General features: G+C 48.8%; 1 protein-coding gene across 3 annotated transcripts; it reads left to right on the top strand.

Annotated features, from left to right (window-relative positions):
- Positions 1-339: 339 nt before the first annotated feature.
- KLHL30 (kelch like family member 30) lies at positions 340-22673 on the top strand. Of its 3 annotated transcripts, none has more exons than XM_038749509.1 (9): positions 340-485; positions 2926-3775; positions 7197-7262; positions 7922-8090; positions 12380-12466; positions 14073-14228; positions 15878-16066; positions 18221-18366; positions 22114-22673. In XM_038749509.1, the coding sequence occupies exons 2-9, from the start codon at positions 3002-3004 to the stop codon at positions 22363-22365; spliced, it is 1839 nt and encodes a 612-aa protein (XP_038605437.1). In that variant the 5' UTR covers positions 340-485; positions 2926-3001; the 3' UTR covers positions 22366-22673. The 3 variants fall into 3 exon arrangements, with proteins under 3 accessions (XP_038605437.1, XP_038605436.1, XP_038605438.1); XM_038749508.1 differs by having other exon boundaries at positions 2914-3775; XM_038749510.1 differs by lacking the exon at positions 7197-7262 and having other exon boundaries at positions 2914-3775.
- The last annotated feature ends 220 nt before the right edge of the window (positions 22674-22893 follow it).

Below are 22893 nucleotides of genomic sequence, written 5' to 3'. Positions count from 1 at the left end.
AGATGAAAACGAGGCACATTCCCAGTCTTCCCAGAGCTCCAACCACCAGTAGCTGTCGACCGCAACTGGTACCCGCTCAGCAATTGATTGATTGATCGATTGATCGATCCATCCCATCCCAAAGAAGCAATTCCTCCCCAGCTGAGCCGTCATCACCAGTGCGTCCGAAGGATGCTCCTGGGTGTACAACTTTAAGAGCAGGCCGCCTGGCGAGAATAACTGTCAAAGCCCTTCCCTCCCCACTGCACACTCCAACCGGGGGCGATGACTGTCTAAAAATACCTTGTCCCACCCTCCCCCGGCTGCCGGTCTCCAGCCGGGGATTGTCTAAAGAGGACTCCCTGGAGCGCCGAGTGCTTACTTCCAGGGCTGGAAATCCGCAGGGATCTTCCACGCTGACTTTCTCGTCCCTGTGCCCCCGAACCCGATTGGACGTGACCGGCTAAGAAGAGGAAGTTTCAGAGGGAAAGAAAAACCCAGCCGAGGTAAGGCCCGGGCTTCTACGATCTGGACTCGACCAGGCCGGGAAGGAGCGGAGAACTACGGGCGCGGATGGAATTAGAAAAAAGGGTTGGGCTGGGTGGATGCGGGTGGAATTAAAATGAGGAGTTAGACGCTCGTTCTGGCTCTGGGGAATTCCGTGAGTCGCAATGACAAAGCTCGGACATTTTCTTGGAGGAGGGCTGTAGGAGAGAAAGAGGAGTTGAGGGAACACTCTTGGAACTAAAACCATTTTTAGGAACCATTCTCAGCGTCAGCTCACAACCAACCCAAAGTTTTGAAGTGTGTCAGTAGAGTAGTACCTGGAAGGTACAACAGGCATTCCCTGTTTGTCCAGTGCAGTTCCTGTTGCTGCAAGGGGGATGGGGAGACGGAGAAAAGAGGGTCATTTTCCGGTGTGAGCCTCAATCTTGCACTCTCGCTAAAGTCCCTATTTGTCTGTCTCCTATCCTAGTTACTTCTGGGAACAAGGGGACAGGGATCGGGGGCCAGATAATTCCGGACCCGGGATCTGATTGCAGCCAGGAAGTCGGGCAATGTCGTGTCCCAATTCCACCCTGGTCCAGTTGGGATGGCCTTGTGCGGGCTTCTGACACAAAGGGAGGCAGCCTAAATAGCTGATGCCCAGGAGAGAAGCTCTGAAGTCACCCCCACATATCGGTAATGGTCTCATGAAACAGCATGGCTCAGTGGAAAGAGCCCGGGGTTGGGGGTCAGAGGTCATGGGTTCAAATCCTGGCTCCGCTTTGGGCAAGTCACTTCTCTGTGCCTCATCTGTAAAACGGGGATGAAGAGTGCGAGCCCCACGTGGGGCAACCTGATCACCTTGTATCCTCCCCAGCACTTAGAACGGTGCTTTGCACGTAGTAAGCGCTTAACAAATGCCATCGTTATTTACTATTATTATCGAACGGCCTCTGGGTGCAGTTTTTCTCCACCCTTTGGGCATGGATATCTCTCTGGGTATATTGTCAATTCTATGGTGTTGCCAGTGACAATGCATGGATCTGAGAGTTGGACAGTGAAAAGCAGGATAGAAAGAGCAATCGATTCTTTTGAAATGTGTTGGAGAAGACTTCTGTGAATACCATGGACTGCCTGAAAAACAAACTCATGGATTTTGGAGCAAATTGAGCCAAAGTGGTATTTGGAAGGCTAAACGACTCGATTTAGATTAGCCGGTTCTGGGCACATAATCAGGTAGACTAAGTCTCTGGAAAAGACACTAATGCTAGGAAAAGTCCAGGGAAAATGTGGAAGAGGCAGACCAGTGGCTAGATGGATAGAGACCGTAAAAATGATAATGGCAGAACAGCTAGCAAGGTTACGGATTATGGCAGAAACAGGACGTTCTGGAGGAAATATATCCATAGTGTCGCTATGAATCAGGAATGACTCAATGGCTCTTGATAAGAATAATATTGTTGCTTGGGTGCTGCCCAGCTACTACGGGGAGGAAGAAACAGAATCACCAGTGAATAACAAATGGAGAGCCCAGGGTTAAGGGGCTAAAAGAGCAGGGTGAGGACCGTCTTAGCAGTAATAATTGTGGTTTTTGATAAGCGCATACTGTGTGCCTGGCACTGTACTAACCGCTGGGGTGGATACAAGCAAATCAAGTTGGCCTCAGTCCTCCATGTCCCGCGTGGGACTCACAGTCTTAATCCCCATTTTATAGCTGAGGTAACTGAGGCACAGAAAAGTGAAGTGACTTGCCCAAGGCCACCCAGCAGACAAGTGCCAGCGTGGCTCAGTGGAAAGAGCCCGGGCTTTAGAGTCAGAGGTCATGGGTTCAAATCCCGGCTCTGCCACTTGTCAGCTGTGGGACTTTGGGCAAGTCACTTCACTTCTCTGGGCCTCATCTGTAAAATGGGGATTAAGACTGTGAGCCCCCCTTGGACAACCTGATCACCTTGTAACCTCCCCAGCGCTTAGAACAGTGCTTTGCACATAGTAAGCGCTTAATAAATGTGATTATTATTATTATTATTATTAAGTGGCAGAGCCGGGATTAGAACCCATGACCTTCTGATTCCCAGGCTCTATCCACTGCTCCATCCTGCCATGCTGTCTTGAAGTACGTTACTCTCCCAAGCATAGTACAGTTATCTGCACACGATAAGCATTCAGTAAGCATCATTGATTGATTGATTGATTGATTGGAAGAGGGGCCAGGGAGGGAGCTATTTGATGAGGCCAGGGAGGATGGAGATGTTGAGGAAGAATCGGTCGGCAGAAAATCCTCAGCAGCCTCGCCATGTGGAGGAACATCGGGCTACGTAACTGTAGAAGCGTCGTTCAGCAGTCTGACTCGACCTCCCAGTGAGGGTAAAAGCTGGGAAGACATGGAGGGTGGGTCTGGCCTTCTCTATTCCAGGCACCTGTCCAGGATTGATTCCAACTTTCTTCTAGTTTCCTCCCTAGGAGGAACCCTCCCGTGGGCCTCTCCGTGTGAGAGCCTCAGACCCAGCATCGAAAATCGTACCCAGGAAGAATCACCATGGTGAGGAACGTGGACGACCTGGATTTCTGCCTCGCGACCCACTCCCGGGACATTCTGGAAGGACTGCAGGGCCTGCGGGCCAATCCCAAGCTGTCCGACGTCACGCTGCTCGTCGGGGGCCGGGAGTTCCCGTGCCACCGCAGCGTCCTGGCCCTCTGCAGCCCCTACTTCCACGCCATGTTTGCCGGGGACTTCGTGGAGAGCATCTCGGCCCGGGTGGAGATCAAGGACGTGGACGCCGCGGTCATGGGCGAGCTCCTGGACTTCGCCTACACGGGCAAACTCACCATCAACCAGGGGAACGTGGAGGGGCTGATCCGCACCGCCAGCCTACTCCAGTTCCCCACCGTGCTCAAAGTGGGCTGCCGCTATCTGCAGCAGCAGGTGGATGCCACCAACTGCCTGGGCATCTGTGAGTTTGGAGAGCTGCACGGCTGCCCGGAGGTGTCCTCGAAGGCTCGGGCCTTCCTGCAGGAAAACTTCGAGGCCGTGGCTCAGGAGGAGGAGTTCCTTCTGCTGCCCAAGGAGAGGCTGGCCCTCTGCCTCGCCGATGACCTGCTGCAAGTACGGGAGGAGCAGAGCCCGGTGGAGGCCGTGCTCAGATGGGTGAGGTACCAAGAGGGGGCCCGGGCCCGCCACCTTCCCGAGCTCCTCGGCCGGCTCCACCTGGTCTCGCTTCCCGATCAGTTCCTCCAGGACCTTCTCTCGTCGGAGCCGCTGATCCGGGAATCGGAGGCGTGCCAGTCGCTCATCTCCCGATCCCGCAGCATGGTCAGTGCCCGGGGCGGGGCCTGGGCATCTCTGCCCCGCCAGGGAGGGGGACGGAGAAGAGGAGGGAGAAAAGGGGGAAAGAGGGACCGGGGTGTTCCCTAGGGAAGGACGGCAGGCCGGATTGGATAGCATCTCCAATAATGATAATAATAATAATGATAATGATGACATTTATTAAGTGCTTACTATGTGCAAAGCACTGTTCTAAGTGCTTGGGGAGGTTACGAGGTGATCAGGTTGTCCCACGGGGGCTCACAGTCTTCATCCCCATTTTCCAGATGAGGTCACTGAAGCCCAGAGAATAATAATAATAATAATAATGGCATTTATTAAGCACTTACTATGTGCAAAGCACTGTTCTAAGTGCTGGGGAGGTTACGAGGTGATCAGGTTGTCCCACGGGGGGCTCACAGTCTTCATCCCCATTTTCCAGATGAGGTCACTGAAGCCCAGAGAATAATAATAATAATGGCGTTTATTAAGCACTTACTATGTGCAAAGCACGGTTCTAAGTGCTTGGGAGAGGTTACGAGGTGATCAGGTTGTCCACGGGGGGCTCACAGTCTTAATCCCCATTTTACAGATGAGGTAGCTGAGGCCCAGAGAAGTGAAGTGACTTGCCCAAAGTTACACAGCTGGCAATTGGCAGAGCTGGGATTTGAGCCCATGACTGCTGACTCCGAAGCCCATTCTCTTTCCACTGAGCCACAGAAGTAAAGTGACTTGCCCAAAGTCACACAGCTGACAATTGGCAGAGCCGGGATTTGAACCCATGACCTCTGACTCCAAAGCCCGGGCTCTTTCCACTGAGCCACGCTGCTTCCCTGGACCTGTAGAGCCTGGACTTGGGAGCCAGAGGACATGGGTTCTAATCCCCGCTCCACCACATGTCTGCTGTGTGACCTTGGGCCAGTCACTTAACTTCTCTGAGAAGCACACAGTCTTCATCCCCATTATCCAGATGAGATAACTGAGGCATAGAGAAGTGAAGTGACTTGCCCAAAGTCACACAGCCGACAAGCGGCGGAGGCAGGATTTGAACCCATAACCTCTGACTCCAAAGCCTGGGCTATTTCCACTGAGCCACGCTGCTTCTCTTCATTCATTCATTCATTCAATCGTATTTATTGAGTGCTTACTGTGTGCAGAGCACTGTACTAAGCGCTTGGGAAGTACAAGTTGGCAACATATAGAGATGGTCCCTACCCAACAGCGGGCTTGTCTACTAATTCTGCTATACTATCCCCTTCCAAGTGCTTTCTAAAGTGCTCTGCACGCAGTAAGAGCTCAGTAAATATGATCGATTGATCGACTGATGGTCCCTGATTCATTTAAACCCAACACCATTTAATAATAATAATAACAATGGCATTTATTAAGAACTTACTATGTGCAAAGCACTGTTCTAAGTGCTGAGAAGCTTACAAGGTGATCAGGTTGTCCCACGGGGGGCTCACAGTCTTAATCCCCATTTTACAGATGAGGGAACTGAGGCCCAGAGAAGTGAAGTGACTTGTTCAAAGTCACACAGCTGACAGTTGGTGGAGCTGGGACTTGAACCCATGACCTCTGACTCCAAAGCCCGGGCTCTTTCCACTGAGCCACGCTACTTCTCTGCCTCACTTAATGCCTCACTTAAATTAGCCCCATATAAAAAACATATCTGCATCTCATGTACCCATCCAACTCTGCAGGGTACGCAACAACCGAGCGGCTTGCAAAATTATTGACCCCCTTGAGAAGGTTGGCTCACCTGTCGTGGCACCTCTCTCCACGCGTGAAATAAGCGTCGCCTCTGTTAGAGTCACCTCCTCCGATTGTCTTAGCGATGGCCAGAGAAGCAGCGTGGCTCCGTGGAAAGAGCCCGGGCTTTGGAGTCAGAGGTTGTGGGTTCAAATCCTGGCCCTGCCGATTAATAACTAATAATAATGATGGCATTTATTAAGCGCTTACTATGTGCAAAGCACTGTTCTAAGCGCTGAGCACTGTTCAAAGCGTTGGAAGGCAATCCCAAGTGGGGCTCATAGTCTTAATCCCCATTTTCCAGATGAGGTAACTGAGGCCCGGAGAAGTGAAGTGATTTGCCCAAAGTCACACAGCTGACAAGTGGCAGAGCCGGGATTAGAACCCACGACCTCTGACTCCCAAGGCGGGTTTTTTTTCCACTAAGCCACGCTGGGGAGCCAGCTGTGTGAGATTGGGCGGGTCACTTCACTTCTCTGGGCCTTCGTTACCTCATCTGGAAAATGGGGATGAAGACTGTGAGCCCCCCGCGGGACAACCTGATCACCTGGGAATCTCCCCAGCGCTTGGAGCAGTTCTTTGCACATAGTAAGCATTTAATAAATGCTATTATTATTATTATTATTATTATTATTATTATTATTATTATTAGACGGCTCCCGGGCGGCAATCGTCCGGACCATGGAATGGACGTGAGCTAGAACAGGAGATGGACTTTAGACTGCTACCCAGAGATGACAAGGGGAAGATAACTGGGCATTCCCAAGGGTTTGACAGAATGGCTACATCCTTGCAGCATGTGTTGCCTTTGTGCTCCTTGCTGAATGGCTTTGATGGTAGCACTTAGGACTACAAGCTCCTTGAGGGCAGGGATGTCTAACTACTCTACCGCATCATATTCTTCCAAACACAGCAAGCACGCCGTCAGAACCTTTGTACTTCCCAAGCGCTTAGTTCAGTGCTCTGCACACAGTAAGCGCTCAATAAATGCGATTGAATAAAAACGATTGAATGAATGAAGTACCTTTGATTGATTGGTGTCTGGTGAAACCCGGGCCCAAGTTGGCTCAAGGAGGAGCAGCCCTCAGACCGATTCCAAGCCTGGACGTCTTTTACCAGCTGAGCAAACCTCTGCAACCAGACGTGCACGTATATACGCCGATAGAGAAGCAGCGTGGATGGACAGAGCACGGGTTTGGGAGTCAGAAGGACCTGGGTTCTAATCCCGGTTCCGCTACTTGTCCGGTGTGTGATCTTAAGCACTTCTCCGTGCCTCGGTTACCTCGGCTGTAAAATGGGGATTAAGTCTCTGGGCCCCAAGTGGAACTTGGGTCCACCCCGGTGCTTAGTACAATGCCTGGCACAGAGTAAATGCTTAACAAATACCATAATAATAAGACTGCGAGGCCCCCGTGGGACAATCTGATCACCTTGTAACCTCCCCAGCGCTTAGAACGGTGCTTTGCCCATAGTGAGCACTTAATAAATGCCATTATTATTATCATTATGGTTATGTGGGACATGGACTGTGTCCGACCTGATTAGCTTAAATCTATCTCAGCACTCAGTACGGTGTCGGGTACAAGTGAGCGCTCAACAAATGTCATGAAAAAAATGATCAGGGAGCATAGCAGAGACCTTGAGAGAACACTCAATCCGTCTCTCTTGTCTCAATCAGGACTGCATTTTCCATCCTGGAGATTTGGGGAATTGTCCGGCGATAGAATTCCCAGGAACTCACAAGGTAGCTAGCGCTTGATGGAAGTGTTGAACCACCCTCACCACATCTAACCATCCTCACATATATTAATATTTACGGTCCCCTTTCATTCATTCATTCATTCAATCGTATTTATTGAGCACTTACTGTGTGCAGACCACTGTAATAAGCGCTTGGAAAGTACAAGTTGGCAACATATAGAGACGGTCCCACGCCAACAACGGGCTCACAGTCTAGAAGCACTTACTATGTGCCAAGCACTGTTCTAAGCGCTGGGGTTGATACTATCCCTTCCCCCTCTGTCCCCCCCAACCTACTTGCCAACATCTCCTCCCTGACACCCTGGAACACCTGCTCACCATTCTAGTACACTACTAATAATAATGATGGTACTTGTTAAGTGCTTACTATGTGCAAAACACTGTTCTAAGCACTGGGCAGGATACAAGGTGATCAGGTTGTCCCACAGGGGGCTCACAATCTTAATCCCCATTTTGCAGATGAGGTCACTGAGGTGCAGAGAAGTGAAGTGGTTTGCCCAAAGTCACGCAGCAGACAAGTGGTGGAGCTGGGATTTGAACCTGCAGATCCCTCTTGCTGCAGTTGGAGCCCGTTGTTCTGACCTTAGACGACAGGGAGGATGCAGCTAAGATGTCTGGGTGCTTTTTTGTTTTTCCCAACAGAAGGAGAACAAATTCTTCATTCAGCAGACCCTACTGGCCCTCCCCCAGAAACTGGAGGAGGTACTGGTGGTGGTAGGTGGGAGAGCCCTGGAGGAGGCGGAGGATGAGGAAAACAGTGAGGAACCCCCTACTGTCTCCAGAAACTTCGCTTTCTATAATGCCAAGTCCAGTAAGTACCTCAATGTTGGGAACACTGTGGTAGGATTAGGGCTGACCACCAAAGTGGGGCAAGGGGGGAGAGATCTCTGGCCTCTGTCTGCCATTGGTGCCCCCTTAAGTGCTTGAGGGACCACAGAGCCATAGCATTTAATAATAATAATAATAATGGCATTTATTAAGCGCTTACTATGTGCAAAGCACAGTTCTAAGTGCTGGGGAGGTTACAAGGTGATCAGGTTGTCCCACGGTGAGGCTCACAATCTTAATCCCCATTTTCCAGATGAGGTCACTGAGGCACCGAGAAGTGAAGTGTCTTGCCCAAAGTCACACAGCTGACAATTGACAGAGCGGGATTTGAACCCACGACCTCTGACTCCAAAGCCCGGGCTCTTTCCACTGAACCGCGCTCGTTCTCTGTATCGGTTCCGGATATTGCCACGGCCTGTTCTTTCAAATCAATCAATCAATCAATTGTATTTATTGAGTGCTTACTGTGTGCAAAGCACTGTACTAAGTGCTTGGGAAGTACAAGTTGGCAGCATATAGAGACGGTCCCTACCCAACAGCAGGCTCACAGTCTAGAAGGGGGAGACAGAGAACAAAACAAAACATCTTAACAAAATAAAATAAATAGAATAGATATGTACAAGTAAAATAAATAAATTAATAGAGTAATAAATACGTACAAACATATATACATATATACAGGTGCTGTGGGGAAGGGAAGGAGGGAAGTGAGTTGACACTCACATCTGTCTTCATTGATCCATTCATTCACAATGGTATTTATTGAACGCCTTCAGCCCAACGAGACCACCGGACTGCCTAGAATCTGGGCACTGTCCCATCCCGGCCGGGACTCTACTCCCAAACTGCTAGACTGGATCGGGTTGGGCAGGGAGGGACTGGAGCGATGGCAGTCTGTCCCCAAAGATTTTAAAACGGGGGGAAGGTGTTAGCGATGGCTGTTGTGACTCCTGCCCTCTGGACAGGCGAGGAGTCTGAAAACTGCTCCTTTAACCACAATATTCTTGAGCTCTTATTGCGTTCATTACCACCCTTGAGTTGAAGTTAGAACTGGCCCCAGGGAGCTCTGGGTTCTAACTCCGGCTCTGCCACTCATCTGCTGTGTGACCTTGGGTAAGTCACATCACTTCTCTGCAGTTACCTCATCCGTCTGCCGAGAAGCCTGAGAACAGCTCCTTTAACCACGATAGTCTTATTGCGTTCATTGCCGTCCTTGCGTAATTAGGGTGTTTTGCCTTTATGTAGTCGATCTGTCATCTTCTGCCATCTACTAGCCTCCAAACTCCCTCTTTCAGACTGGAGTCCCCGAGGGCTGGAACTGTGTCTTATTTATCCTTTAGTCCTTTTTTCCCCCCAGTGCTGAGTAACGGGGCTTTGCGCAGAGTAGGTGCTCAATTGAATGAATCAATAAATCAATTGGTGCTATTTACTGAGCACTCTGTGTGCACAGAGAGCTGTACTAAGTGCTTAGGAGAGTACATTCCCACCTTACCTTACTTCACTGATCTCCAACAACAGCCCAGCCCTTAGACTCCACTCCTCCAGTGCCAATTTACTCACTGTGCTTCGATCTCATCTGTCTCACATCCCTTTCCCACGTCCTTCCCCTCCATATGTGCCAGACCACCGCTCTTTGTACCTGCGTTTAGAACAGTGCTTTGCACATAGTAAGCACTTAATAGATGCCATTATTATTATTATTAAGGTCACATCTCCTCCAAGAGGCCTTCCCCGATTTAAGCCCTCTTTTCCTCAGCTCTCTCTCCCTTCTGGGTCATCTGTGCGCTTAGATCCGTGACCCCTGGGCATGTGATAATTGCCCACCTCCAACTCCCCCTTCTAGACCGTGAGCCCGCTGTTGGGTCGGGACCATCTCTAAATATTACCGACTTGTACTTCCCAAGCGCTTAGGGCAGTGCTCTGCACACAGTAAGGGCTCAATAAATACGATTGAATGAATGAATGAACTCCACAGGACTTATGTACATAACTTTAAATTATGCATCACATATTAAAAATTATTTATTCATATTAGCATCTCTCTCCACCCTGTAGACTGTAAGCTCGTTATGGGCAGGGACTATGTCTGCTAATTCTGCCATATTGTTCATTCATTCAGTCGTATTTATTGAGCGCTTACTGTGTGCAGAGCACTGTACTGAGCGCTTGGGAATTACAATTTGGGAATGACAGAGTCATCCCAAACTGGTCAGTAGCCCTTATCCGCAGCCTCTTTCAGACGTCAGTAAACTTAGATTACTGGAGAAGCAGCGTGGTTCAGTGGAAAGAGTGTGGGCTTTGGAGTCAGAGGTCATGGGTTCAAATTCCTGCTCTGCCACTTGTGAGCTGTGTGACTTTGGGCAAGTCACTCTGGGTCTCAGTTCCCTCATCTGGAAAATGGGGATGAAGACTGTGAGCCCCCCATGGGACAACCTGATCACCTTGTAACCTCCCCAGTGCTTAGAACAGTGCTTTGCGCATAGTAATATATAGAGCGGGTCCCTACCCAACAGCGGGCTCACAGTCTACAAGGGGACATCTAGTACAGTGCTTTGCTTATAGTAAGCACTCAGTAAATATTGTTGATTGGTGGATTGATTGATTGACTACAATATAACAGAGGTGGTAGACGTGTTCCCTGAATGAATGAAGAGTGAATGAATGGAGATGTGACATTCCGTCAAACTCAAAAGATCTGCTGCATTGCCAAGATGTTTCAGAGATGAAGTGCAGGGGGGGCATTAAGTCATGGGATAAAAAAGTTTACGAATCACTGGCTATGTCCCTCCCAGGTCACGGGTTCACCACCAAATCATCCTCAACTGTTGCAATCGTGAGCCAATTTCTCTTTTGGCGGCGAAGTGATGGCCCAAACAGCAGCTGAACTTTCCAGGGGGTGATCTGTTGGACAAATCTGGATTAACTCTCCAGTGCTACGGCTGCTGACAAAGAAAAAAAAAACAAACTAAAGGAGCTTATTTTGAATTGTCCAGGGAAATCCGGGGCAAGAGAAAAGGGGAAGTCTCCCTCAGTGGGAACAGTGTAGAAGTTTTTGAGTATCAAAGGTGCCAACTGGGCCCAATCTGGACCCGGGGGGAGGACTGGGGGTGGCGTGATGGCATCTGACGTGCTGAACAGCCGGGGGACTCGGACCCTCGCTGAGCCCAGGACTGACGCCGCAGCCCCGGCCGATCAACAAAACGCCTGCCAGGGCCTGATGGGCCCATTGCGTCAGAGGCTGGCACTCGGCGGGTAAGGCGGGCTGGGGGTCCATCCCTCCGGGAGGCGGGCATCAGCCAGGGTGGGAGAGTTCAAGCTGATGTAATGAGATGAGTTCTCTTGGCTCGACCCTCCGACGAGCAGCTGTGTCCACCCAGACGGGAGCCGGCCCGCGAGGCTGAGGGACGGCCCGGTGAATGCCCGTGACACAATGGTCTGTTCCTTCCAGGGTGAGCCAGGCATGAGTAATCCCGGTGAAATGACGCGAGCGTCAGGGACGGACTCTGACCGCATCATGGGCGCAAGTTTAGACGGAAGGATCATCGTTCGGGATTTCCAACAATTCCGGCTTTCTCCATTATCCCCTCAATGTCTAGATTAAAAGCTCCTCGAGCGGGGAGCCTCGATTGCAACCAGCGCTTCGGGAGCAATTGAAAAATGACGATAGCAGCGGGAGGGATGCTTTCGTGGTACTCTAGGTGTAACGTTGCCCAGGCAACTTTCTTGGGCGGAGTTCCAACTGAGTATTAATGAAAACTCTCCATCCTGGCTCTGGCGCTGAAAAAGAGCAGAAGTAATGAGAGAGACTGTGCTGGAGTTTCTTCGGTGCTACTGGGCATTCAGTTATTAGACGTGATGCTTTCTTGAGGTCCCCAGAATAACACCTGGTCAGAAAGGAGACAGAAAACAGAAAGCTCGGATGCACCATGGGTTTCAAGCGATACCTACCGAGGAGAACAATTTGATTTTATGCCTTAAAGAATGAACAGATTTCAGGGCATCACAAGCAGGTATACCGCCCCTGTCTAGCCCCGCTTTGGATCTTTGGTCTTTTATCTACTTGGTAAAAATGAGGTAACTTCCATTCCTGGCAGTCTGATTTATATTCGTAGTTGATGTATTGAGCAAAGGGGTGGGAAAATGCCTGAGGTTTGCTAGAGGCCAGACCTGATCCAATGGAGAAAATTATGGACGGCAGTTCCGGGTCTCTGGATAATGTGTCGTGACCCCATTCCCCGATCCCCACTCTTACTCTGTTTATCTTCTTGGCAGAACGTTGGACGGCCCTTCCTGACTTTCCCGATTACCATAAGTGGGGCTTTTCTCTGGTGGCTTTGAACAATGATATCTATGTCACAGGTAGGCTTGAGGGATGGAAGGCTTTAGGGGTGGGGAGGGGAAGGGCAATCTGTGGCCGCGACAGAGCTCTAAACTTGGCACTCCAACTCATCTTGTTTCAGTCCCTTGGGGGGGATGATTTATTTCCGAGTAGCTTTCCTGAATTGAGTTAGAGCTGTCTTTGTTGTTTGAAATTGAAGTAGAGACGTCAAGTTGGGCTGGCACCCTTCTGATTCTGAGCCTGAACAATTATTCCCTTGGGAAATCAAACGTTTCATCTACAAAATGGGGCTGGACAATACCTATTCTCCGTCCTAATTAGAATGTGAGCCCGCTGTGGTTCAGAGACTGTGTCCAACCTGCTTACCTTGTATCTCCCCCAGTGTTAAGTACAGTGCTTGGCATGTAGTAAATGCTTATTAATAATAATAATAATAATAAATAATAATGAGAAGCAGTGTGGCTCAGTGGAAAGAGCCCGGGCTTTGGAGTCAGAGGTCATGGGTTCATTCATTCATTCATTCATTCAATTGTATTTATTGAGTGCTTACTGTGTGCAGAGCACTGGACTAAGCGCTTAGGAAGTACAAGTTGTCCAAATCCCGGCTCCGCCAATTGTCAGCTGTGTGACTTTGGGGAAGTCACTTACCTTCTCTGTGCCTCAGTTCCCTCATCTGTAAAATGGGGATTAAAACTGTGAGCCCCCCGCGGGACAAGCTGATCACCTTGTAACCTCACCAGTGCTTAGAACAGTGCTTTGCACATAGTAAGCACTTAATAAATGCCATCATTCATTCATTCATTCAATTGTATTTATTGAGCGCTTACTGTGTGCAGAGCACTGTACTAAGCACTTGGGAAGTACAAGTTGACAACATATAGAGACGGTCCCTACCCAACAGTGGGCTCACAGCCATCATCATCATAGAGCACGGGCCTGGGCCTGTGTTCTAATTCTGGGTCCACCACTTGTCTTTACCTCAGTTACCTCATCTGTAAAATGGGGATTAAGACTGCGAGCCCCATGTGGGACATCCTGATTAGCTTGTATCAACCCAAGTGCTAAGCACAGTGCCTGGCGCATAGTAAGCGCTTAACAAATACCATAAAAAATTCCTTGATTTTCACAGAGCTCTTCTGTGATCTTCTCCACGTTTATTAAAGATTCATGAAATGACGGAGTTGTCCCAAACTGGTCAATAGCCCTTATCGCAGCCTCTTTCAGACGTCAGTAAACTCAGATTACTGGAGAAGCAGCGTGGCTCAGTGGAAAGAGCCCGGGCTTTGGAGTCAGAGGTCATGGGTTCAAATCCCGGCTCCGCCACTTGTCAGCTGTGTGACTTTGGGCAAGTCACTTCACTTCTCTGGGCCTCAGTTCCCTCATCTGGAAAATGGGGATGAAGACTGTGAGCCCCCTGTGGGACAACCTGATCACCTTGTAACCTCCCCAGCGCTTAGAACAGTGCTTTGCACATAGTAAGCGCTTAATAAATGCTATTATTATTATTATTATTATTATGTCAACTGCCACGTTCAAGGGTCTCAGAGCCCTTGTCCTGTAGAGGACTTGTGAGAGTGAAATCTGCATTTTCCCTGACTATCACTGATGACTTCTCTTTGTTCGTAGGAGGATCCCGAGGCACACAGGTGGACACTTGGTCCACTACCCAGTCTTGGTGCTTTCACCTGAAAAAAGGCATCTGGAAACCTACAGCGCCCATGCTGAAACCCCGCACCAATCACGCCAGCACGGTCCTCAATGGAGAGATCTATGCCCTGGGCGGTAGGCCATTTACTGATGTTCTCCCACAGTTCTCACACTGAGAAGCAGCGTGGCTCAGTGGAAAGAGCCCGGGCTTTGGAGTCAGAGGTCATGGGTTCAAATCCCGGCTCTGCCAATTGTCAGCTGTGTGACTTTGGGCAAGTCACTTCACTTCTCTGGGCCTCAGTTCTCTCATCTGTAAAATGGGGATTAAGACTGTGAGCCCCACGTGGGACAGCCTGATCACCTTGTATCCCCCCAGCGCTTAGAACAGTGCTTGGCACATAGTAAGCTCTTAACAAATACCAACATTATTATTATTATTATTATTACCAGATGTAAGTTCATACGCTGCAGTTCATAAAGGTATACCAATGATGCAAGGCACTCAAAGGCTGCATTTAATGAGTAGATTTATTAGCGAAGCACACTCACACCCCAGTCGGTGCAGGAAGACGCCAGGACAGCTTCACTAGGTAACCAGAGGAAACACCAAGGACCGACATCGCTATCAAGTCATTGCGGTGTCTCAATAGCGATGGGAAACGAGGACATTTTTATAAGCTGTGCTGGTTTCAAGCGCAACAGTAGAAGGAAGGGCTCTAGGGGCATGTTATCACCTTGGGAAGTATCCTCCTGACCAAGGCTGGTATTTCCCTACAGTCCAGACTTTGGTGCTTGTCCTTGCTCTAGGAGATAAGGACTCGATTCCCGGAGTTGGGCCATTCTGCACCTGGTGCAGTGATGTGGTTATTTTTTATCAGGAAACTTCCTCTTCCTCCCAGGAATGTGAATCAAGGGGCCCACAGTTCTCAGGTTGGCACCGGGAAATATATGCTGTGTGGATTCAGGCCTCTCACGCTAGATTGGTTAAGGGGCGCTAAGAGCGCTATTCTTCCGAGGTATTCCTCGTACCCCCCCTCTAGACTGTAAGTTCATGTGGGCAGGAAGTGGATTTGTTACACTGTTATATTGTAAAAATGCAACCTTAGAACAGTGCTCGATAAATAAGATTGACTGATTGGCTGATTTCTTCTCCCTTTATCTCTTCTTGGCTTGTAGGTCAGGAAGTGGGCCTGTTACCTTGTTATATTGTAAAAATGCAACCTTAGAACAGTGCTCGATAAATAAGATTGATTGATTGACTGGCTGATTTCTTCTCCCTTTATCTCTTCTTGGCCTGTAGGTCAGGAAGGGGGTCTGTTACCTTGTTATATTGTCAAAATGCAACCTTAGAACAGTGCTCGATAAATATGATTGACTGACTGGCTGATTTCTTCTCCCTTTATCTCTTCTTGGCCTGTAGGGCAGGAAGGGGGTCTGTTACCTTGTTATATTGTCAAAATGCAACCTTAGAACAGTGCTCGATAAACAAGATTGACTGATTGACTGGCTGATTTCTTCTCCCTTTATCTCTTCTTGGCTTGTAGGGCAGGAATTGGGTCTGTTACCTTGTTATATTGTAAAAATGCAAACTGAGAACAGTGTTCGATAAATATGATTGACTGACTGGCTGATTTCTTCTCCCTTTATCTCTTCTTGGCCTGTAGGTCAGGAAGGGGGTCTGTTACCTTGTTATATTGTCAAAATGCAACCTCAGAACAGTGCTTGATAAATATGATTGACTGACTGGCTGATTTCTTCTCCCTTTATCTCTTCTTGGCCTGTAGGGACCACCATGGACATTGTGGAGGTGGAGAGTTATGACCCCTATAACGATTGCTGGTCTCTTATCTCTCCGGCCTTGAGGTACGTTAGCAACTTCTCAGCCGTCGGATGTCAAGGGAAGCTCTACCTCATCGGCTCTTGTGCGTGCAAATACAACGCCCTGACCCTACAGTGCTATAACCCAGTTATAGGTAAGTAAGGATCCATTAGCAGGGCCGCAATCAATCAATCGTATTTATTGAGCACTTACTGTGTGCAGAGCACTGTACTAAGTGCTTGGGAAGTACAAGTTGGCAACATATAGAGACAGTCCCTACCCAACAGTGGGCTCACAGTCTGAAGTAAGGCCCCCACAGCCAGCTTGGGGTGGGCCTGGGAGTGAGAGGGACCTGGGTTCTAATCCTGCTTCCGCCACACGTCTGCTCCGTGACCTTGGGCAGATCACTAAACTTCTCAGTTACCTCATCTGTAAAACGGGGATTAAGAGAGTGAGTCCCATGGGGGTCAGGGACTGTGTCCAACCTGATTACCCGGTGTTTAGAAAAGTGTTTGGCACATAGTAAGTGCTTAACAATTAGAACAGTGCTTTGCACATACTAAGCACTTAATAAATGCCATCATTATTATTATTATTATTAACAATTACCATAATGACTATTACTATTATTATTACTGACTGGAAGATGGGCTCTTTCAAATCATCCTGTGCGGGAGTGAATGATCCATTGAGGATAGCGCGTAGACTTGTAACTTAGGTCAAGCGCTTAGTACGGTGCTCTACACGCAGTAAGCGCTCAATAAATACAATTGAATGACAGAGGTGCTGATTCTATAGCAGTGAGGACGTACTTTGGCTTCGTGGGATTGGCTGTGAGGATACAAAGCCATTAGCTTGGACTCCCCAGACTTTTGTTCAGGGTGAGTAACTGTGTCTATTCTTACCCTCTCCAATGGGAACTGAGATTATGGCTCCATCTCTTAATTATAGCTCACTGTGAACTGGAAATGTGTCTATCAACTCTGTTGTAATCTCTCAAAAGCTTAATACAGGTCTCTGCTCACAGCAAACACTCAATAAATACCACTGATGATGATGGTAATAATAATAGTATCTGTTAAGTGCTTACTATGTGCCAATCACTGTATTAAGCACCGGGGTAGATTGAAGAAAAACAGGTCACAGTCGCTGTCCCACATGGGGTTCACAGTTTAGGGAGGATGGAGACTAGGTGTTTACAGATGAGGTAACTGTACAGAGACACGGAGAAGTTAAGTGACTTGCCCAGTGTCATGTTCATTCATTCATTCATTCATTCAATCATATTTATTGAGCACTTACTGTGTGCAGAGCACTGTACTAAGAGCTTGGGAAGTACAAGTTGGCAACATATAGAGACAGTCCCTACCCAACAGTGGGATCACAGTCTAGAAGGGGGAGACAGACAACAAAACAAAACATATTAACAAAATAAAATAAATAGAATATGTACAAATAAAATAGAGTAATAAATACATACAAACATATATACATATATACAGGTGCTGTGGGGAAGGGAAGGAGGTAAGATGGGGGGATGGAGGGGGGATGAGGGGGAGAGGAAGGAAGGGGCTCAGTCTGGGATGGCCTCCTGGAGGAGGTGAGCTCTCAGTAGGGCTTTGAAGGGAGGACGAGAGCTAGCTTGGCAGATGGGCAGAGGGAGGGCATTCCAGGCCCAGGGGATGACGTGGGCCGGGGGTCGACGGCGGGACAGGCGAGAATGAGGCCTAACGGTGAGGAGATTAGCGGCAGAGGAGCGGAGGGTGCGGGCTGGGCTGGAGAAGGACAGAAGGGAGGTGAGGTAGGAGGGGGCGAGGTGATGGAGAGCAAGCATATGACAGGCAAGTAGCAGATCCGGGATTAGAACTCAGGTCCATTAGGTCACACTGCTTTCCAGACTTCTGGTTTCTGGTCTCTCCAGTGCCAGGTCAAAGATTCCTCTAACCCCGGGCTGTAGAGCATCATGAGGACAAAATGTCCCCCTCCCTCGCCCCTGCCCAGGTCCCCTAGGTACCCCGAGAATCCTCCCATGATGAGCGGGAGTCGGGAACTGACAGGAGGTGGGATTTAGGCAGGTAAGATCACTATAAGAAGACAGCTCCACCTGGTAAGGATCTGTTCTGGAAGACATCAAGGGCTGCAAAATTATTTCCTCGCCTTCCCCTTCCTCACCTCTCCTCTTCTACTGCAGTTACCCCTCTTCTCTCAGTGGAGCAACTAGAGCTAGGCTATCAGGTTGTTGGAGTGGGGGTTCAAACCTTCCATCTCCGTTTGAGGATAACGAATGGCCATCTTGTGGTTCTTACAGATGTGTGGAGTGTCATTGCATCTCCCTTCATCCCAAAGTACCTGTCCTCTCCTCGCTGTGCCTCCCTGCATGGTGCGATCTACCTCATTGGGGACAACACCAAAAAAGTCTACGTCTATGACCCAGATGCCAATCTGTGGCAGAAAGTAAGTATACGGATAAGTGTGGACAGTGAAGTGGCTGAGGGAGGTTCAGGGGGAACCAAAGCCTTGCTAGGAGATAATCCTTTCCTGGGAAAAGTGGATCATGAAGTGATCACTCTCTTCCTACTTCCACCTGCCTGAATCAGCCGCCTCGTAGAGACGGAAAGAGAATAACTCATTTCCAGTTTGAGGATGACAGAGAAGCAGCGTGGCCCAGTGGAGAGAGTATGGGCTTGGGAGTCAGAGGTCATGGGTTCAAATCCCAGCTCTGCCAGTTGTCAGCTGTGTCACTTAACTTCTCTGTGCCTGTTACCTCATCTGTAAAATAGGGATGAAGACTGTGAGCCCCCCTTGGGACAACCTGATCACCTTGTATCCTCCCCAGCGCTTAGAACACTGCTTTGCACAAAGTAAGTGCTTAACAGATGCCCATCATTATTATTATTCATTCACTCAATCATATTTATTTATTTATTCATTCATTCAATCGTATTTATTGAGCGCTTACTGTGTGCAGAGCACTGTACTAAGCGCTTGGGAAGTACAAGTCTACAACATGTAGAGAGGGTCCCTACCCAAAAACGGGCTCACAGTCTAGAAGGGGGAGATGGACAACAAAATAAAACATGTAGACAGGTGTCAAAATCGTCAGAATAAATAGAATTGTAGCTATATGCCCATCATTAACAAAATAAATAGAATAGTAAATATGTACAAATAAAATAGAGTAATAAATCTGTACAAATATATACAAGTGCTGTGGGGAGGGAAAGGAGGTAGGGCAGGGGGGATTATGTCTATCCATTCCCTTGTATTCACCCAAGAACACAGTATACTGCTCTGCACACTGTAAGCATTCAATAAACATCATTGATTGATTTTATTCTTGGGTCCCTTTTAAAGATATCTGAAATCATCATTGAATTGGATGAATGAGCATCCAACGCAGGAACTACCAGGCCCAAGAAATTAATTTTTGCCCAGTGCAAAGCCAAACTCCCTCAGTTTCATGCTCCCAAACCAGCTGACCTGAGAAGCTTCAGAGCGGTCCTTGGTTTCTCTAAAGACGGCTGCCAATTTGTACTTCCCAAGCGCTCAGTACAGTGCTCCGCACACAGTCAGCGCTCGGTAAATCCGATCGAATGAATGAATGAAGGCAAGCTCAGAACCTGTGAGGTTTCACAGTTGATTTGAAATGCTCTGCACCTGTTCTGGAGTCCCTGAATCACCACTACAGAGCTGGAGGCACCGCTTCCCCATCCGCCCCTTCCCCAGGCCCCGCTGCTGTTTACGAAGCCGTGTGTAACGCTGTCGCAGGCTCAGGTTTCCCAGGATCATGCCGAAATCCTGCCGCAGCTGTTCACATGGCGTCAGCGCTCAGCTGACGGAGCTGCCCCCCATTGCAGGGCAGGGACAGGTGCGAAGAGGGCCTTGCCAGAATTCCCTTCCCTTGCTATCCGCTCTAGGGATGTTGGAAGACATCAAGTTCTCTCTCCTACTAGTTCTGATTCTGGATCGGCTGTGGGAGTCTTGCTAACGTAACGGTCATCGTTTCTACCCACCCATTCATTCACTGCTCATGGACTTCCCTCCATCTTGAAGGGAAAGAAGAGCGTGGGCCTGAGCATCAGAGGACCGCTGATTGATCGATTGCTGTGTGACCGTTAGCAAGTCACTTAACTTCTCTGGGCTTCAATTTCCTCATTTGTAAAATGGGTACTAAATGCCATTTCTCCCCCCTACTTGGATCGCGTGCCCCACTGGGGACAGTGAGGGTGTCTGACCTGGTTATCAGGTATTCGCTTAGGACAGAGCTCAGTACGTAGCAAGGGTTTAACATGTACCACAACAATTGTGTAAGAGAACTCCTAGGGTTAGATGTCACATAGTTCATTGATCACCTTTTTTGGGATTCACACTTCTCCAGCCACATACATATGTGACCTTCCTCCTCCTTCCTCTCCCTCTCTTCCCCCTCCCCATCCCCCCCGCCTTACCTACTTCCCCTCCCCACAGCACCTGTATATATGTATATATGTTTGTACGGATTTATTACTCTATTTATTTTATTTGTACGTATTTATTCTATTTTATTCTGTTAATATGTTTTGTTTTGTTCTCTGTCTCCCCCTTCTAGACCGTGAGCCCACTGTTGGGTCGGGACTGTCTCTATATGTTGCCAACTTGTACTTCCCAAGCACTTAGTACAGTGCTCTGCACACAGTAAGCGCTCAATAAATACGATTGAATGAATGAACGAATACCCGCTAAAAATGGTGGTACAAAGAAGCCCACTGAAGAATTTCTCCATTTAGCACATTATCTTAAGCTTCTTGGGGAAGTGTATAAAAGGTAGCCCTGAAGGCTTCTTAGGATCATTTCTCTGAGCCCCGTGTGGGACAACCTGATTACCTTGTATCTACCCTAAGGGCTTAGAACAGTGCTTGGCACATAGTAAGCGCTTAACAAATACCATCATCATCATCATCATCATCATTCAGCCCCCTGCCAGTCCTATCAGTGGATCCCTTCCTTAGGTGATAGGATATGACCACCTCTCTACATTGGCTTGGTTAAATCAGCATATCTTAGGCTAGGAAATCCTGGCAGGGATTACCTATTAATCATCCTGGCAGAGTAGCCTTACTCCAAGAATTCTGACTCGTGTGTGTCCTGACATTACGAGGGGATTCAGTACCCTTGGATTGTAGAACAACTGAGGAAAGTAAATGGGCATTTGGCCCCGCAGCTGATTGCTAGGAATCCCTTTGGCAAGAAATGTGTCCCTTTTTAACAGGTTCAGACAGCACAGTTCTCTAGTATTAAGGGGACTTAAGATCCTCAATGTATTTGGCACCAGTTGACTGGACCTCAGTCTCCCCACAATAAGGAAAGACTCTGAAGTTATACTGTGTTTTCCCAATTGCTTAGTACAATGCTCTGCACTCAGTAAGTGCTCAATAAATATGATTGATTGAATTAAAGTGCCCAGGATCCCTCTCAGCTGTCCTTTGTTGAGGGGCTCAGAGTTTGCATAGAGAGCCACGTCTCTGAAGTGAGAGCCAGGGCCTTGAATTCCCCTGACCAGCTGTGATTTAGTAAACATCAGTCGCCCTTCTCCAAAGGGGGCCTCACTCCCAATGTAATGGGGACCAGTCACTCATTCATTCGATCGTATTTCTTGAGCACTTACTGTGTGCCGAGCACAGCACTAAGCGCTTGGGAGAGTACAGTGTAACAATAAATAGACGTGTTCCCTTCCCACAACAAGCTTACGGTCTAGAGGGACCTCTGATTAGATGGCTGGATTAGAGATTCCCTAGAGAATCTCCCAAATCAAGGACCAAGTCAAGGCCTGCAAACTCGTGTCATATGGCACACTCTCTCAGGTGTTGAGGCTGCGTTGTCAGTTGTGGGACTCCGTGCTACCCTGCCTTCACCCCTTAAAACCTGTCACTTTTTTTAATGGCATTTGTTGTGCGCTTACTGTGTGTCAGGCACTGCAGTAAGCACTGGGGTAGATACAAGATTATCAGGTTGGACACAGTCCCTGTCCCACGTGGGGCTCACAATCTTGATCCCCATTTTACAGAGGAACTGAGGTACGGAGAAGGGAAGTGACTCGCTCAAGGTCATACAACAGACCACCGGTGGAGCCAGGATTAGAATCCCGGCCCTTGCTTATCCACTACGCCAGGCTGCTTCTTCTTGTCCTTGAAACCAGCCCTCTCCCCAATCCCATCACTGCAGGTGCAGTTACTCCACAGTCTACACGAGAACGGAGGAATGGTGTCACTAGGAGGCAAGCTGTACGTGACAGGAGGCCGCTGGCAGGGCATGGACGGCGACTACCGGGTGGAGATGGAGGTTTACGACTGCAGCAAGGACGTCTGGACTAGGGAAGGGGCGCTGCCTTGCCTCTGGCTCTACCACAGCTCTTCCTCCATTTTCATGGATGTTTCAAAGTGGACAGAACCCTTCGTAGGGACCCGTGACCACTGAGCGAGTCCAGCGCCGAGCCCTGGACCACAGGGGGTGTTGGCGTGTCTTTGCACTCTGTTTCCCTCCATTGCGTTTGAGCTTCACGTTATGCCGGAACCCTCGGCGGGAGATTCGCAGACCATCAGTGAGGCTGGTCCCATGTATCTTTGCCTCCAGTGGGCTGAAAATGGGCAGAAAGTTCAACCTGCGAAGACCCTGACTAAAATGATAAATCATTCTCCGGGGCAGAGTTTGAGGATTTTCCTAGAGAGCTAGCATGAACACAAATGGGTCCCCAGGAAGAAGGGGACAGATTTTGTCGTGTAAGAGTCCCAAATTTCTGACTTGCCATTGGGCCAAGTCCTAGAAAGTGTTCACCCCAGTAAGCGGGGAGGGAGGGAGGGATAGGAACTGTTTTGGGACCCAAGGTAGTCTTATCCAGTCTTCTGGGGTTCTTAATTAATTTACCTTGCCTGGAGATCCATCTACTCCCAAAGAAGTGTTCCCCAACTCAAGGGTTGGGTTTACTTTTGTATCATTTCTCACCCC

The sequence above is a fragment of the Tachyglossus aculeatus genome, chromosome 7 (genome assembly GCF_015852505.1).
Source record: "Tachyglossus aculeatus isolate mTacAcu1 chromosome 7, mTacAcu1.pri, whole genome shotgun sequence".
Classification (NCBI taxonomy): Eukaryota; Metazoa; Chordata; class Mammalia; order Monotremata; family Tachyglossidae; genus Tachyglossus; species Tachyglossus aculeatus.
This window is presented reverse-complemented; position numbering and strand designations above follow the sequence as displayed.

What these genes read in the sequence shown, in the direction of transcription:
- KLHL30 (XM_038749509.1), top strand. Translation starts at nt 3,002, where the DNA reads ATGGTGAGGAACGTGGACGACCTGGATTTCTGCCTCGCGACCCACTCC. An exon ending in TCTCCCGATCCCGCAGCATG is followed by an intron (nt 3,776 to 7,196) that starts GTCAGTGCCCGG and finishes TGTCTCAATCAG; the next exon opens with GACTGCATTTTCCATCCTGG. An exon ending in CAATGATATCTATGTCACAG is followed by an intron (nt 12,467 to 14,072) that starts GTAGGCTTGAGG and finishes CTTTGTTCGTAG; the next exon opens with GAGGATCCCGAGGCACACAG.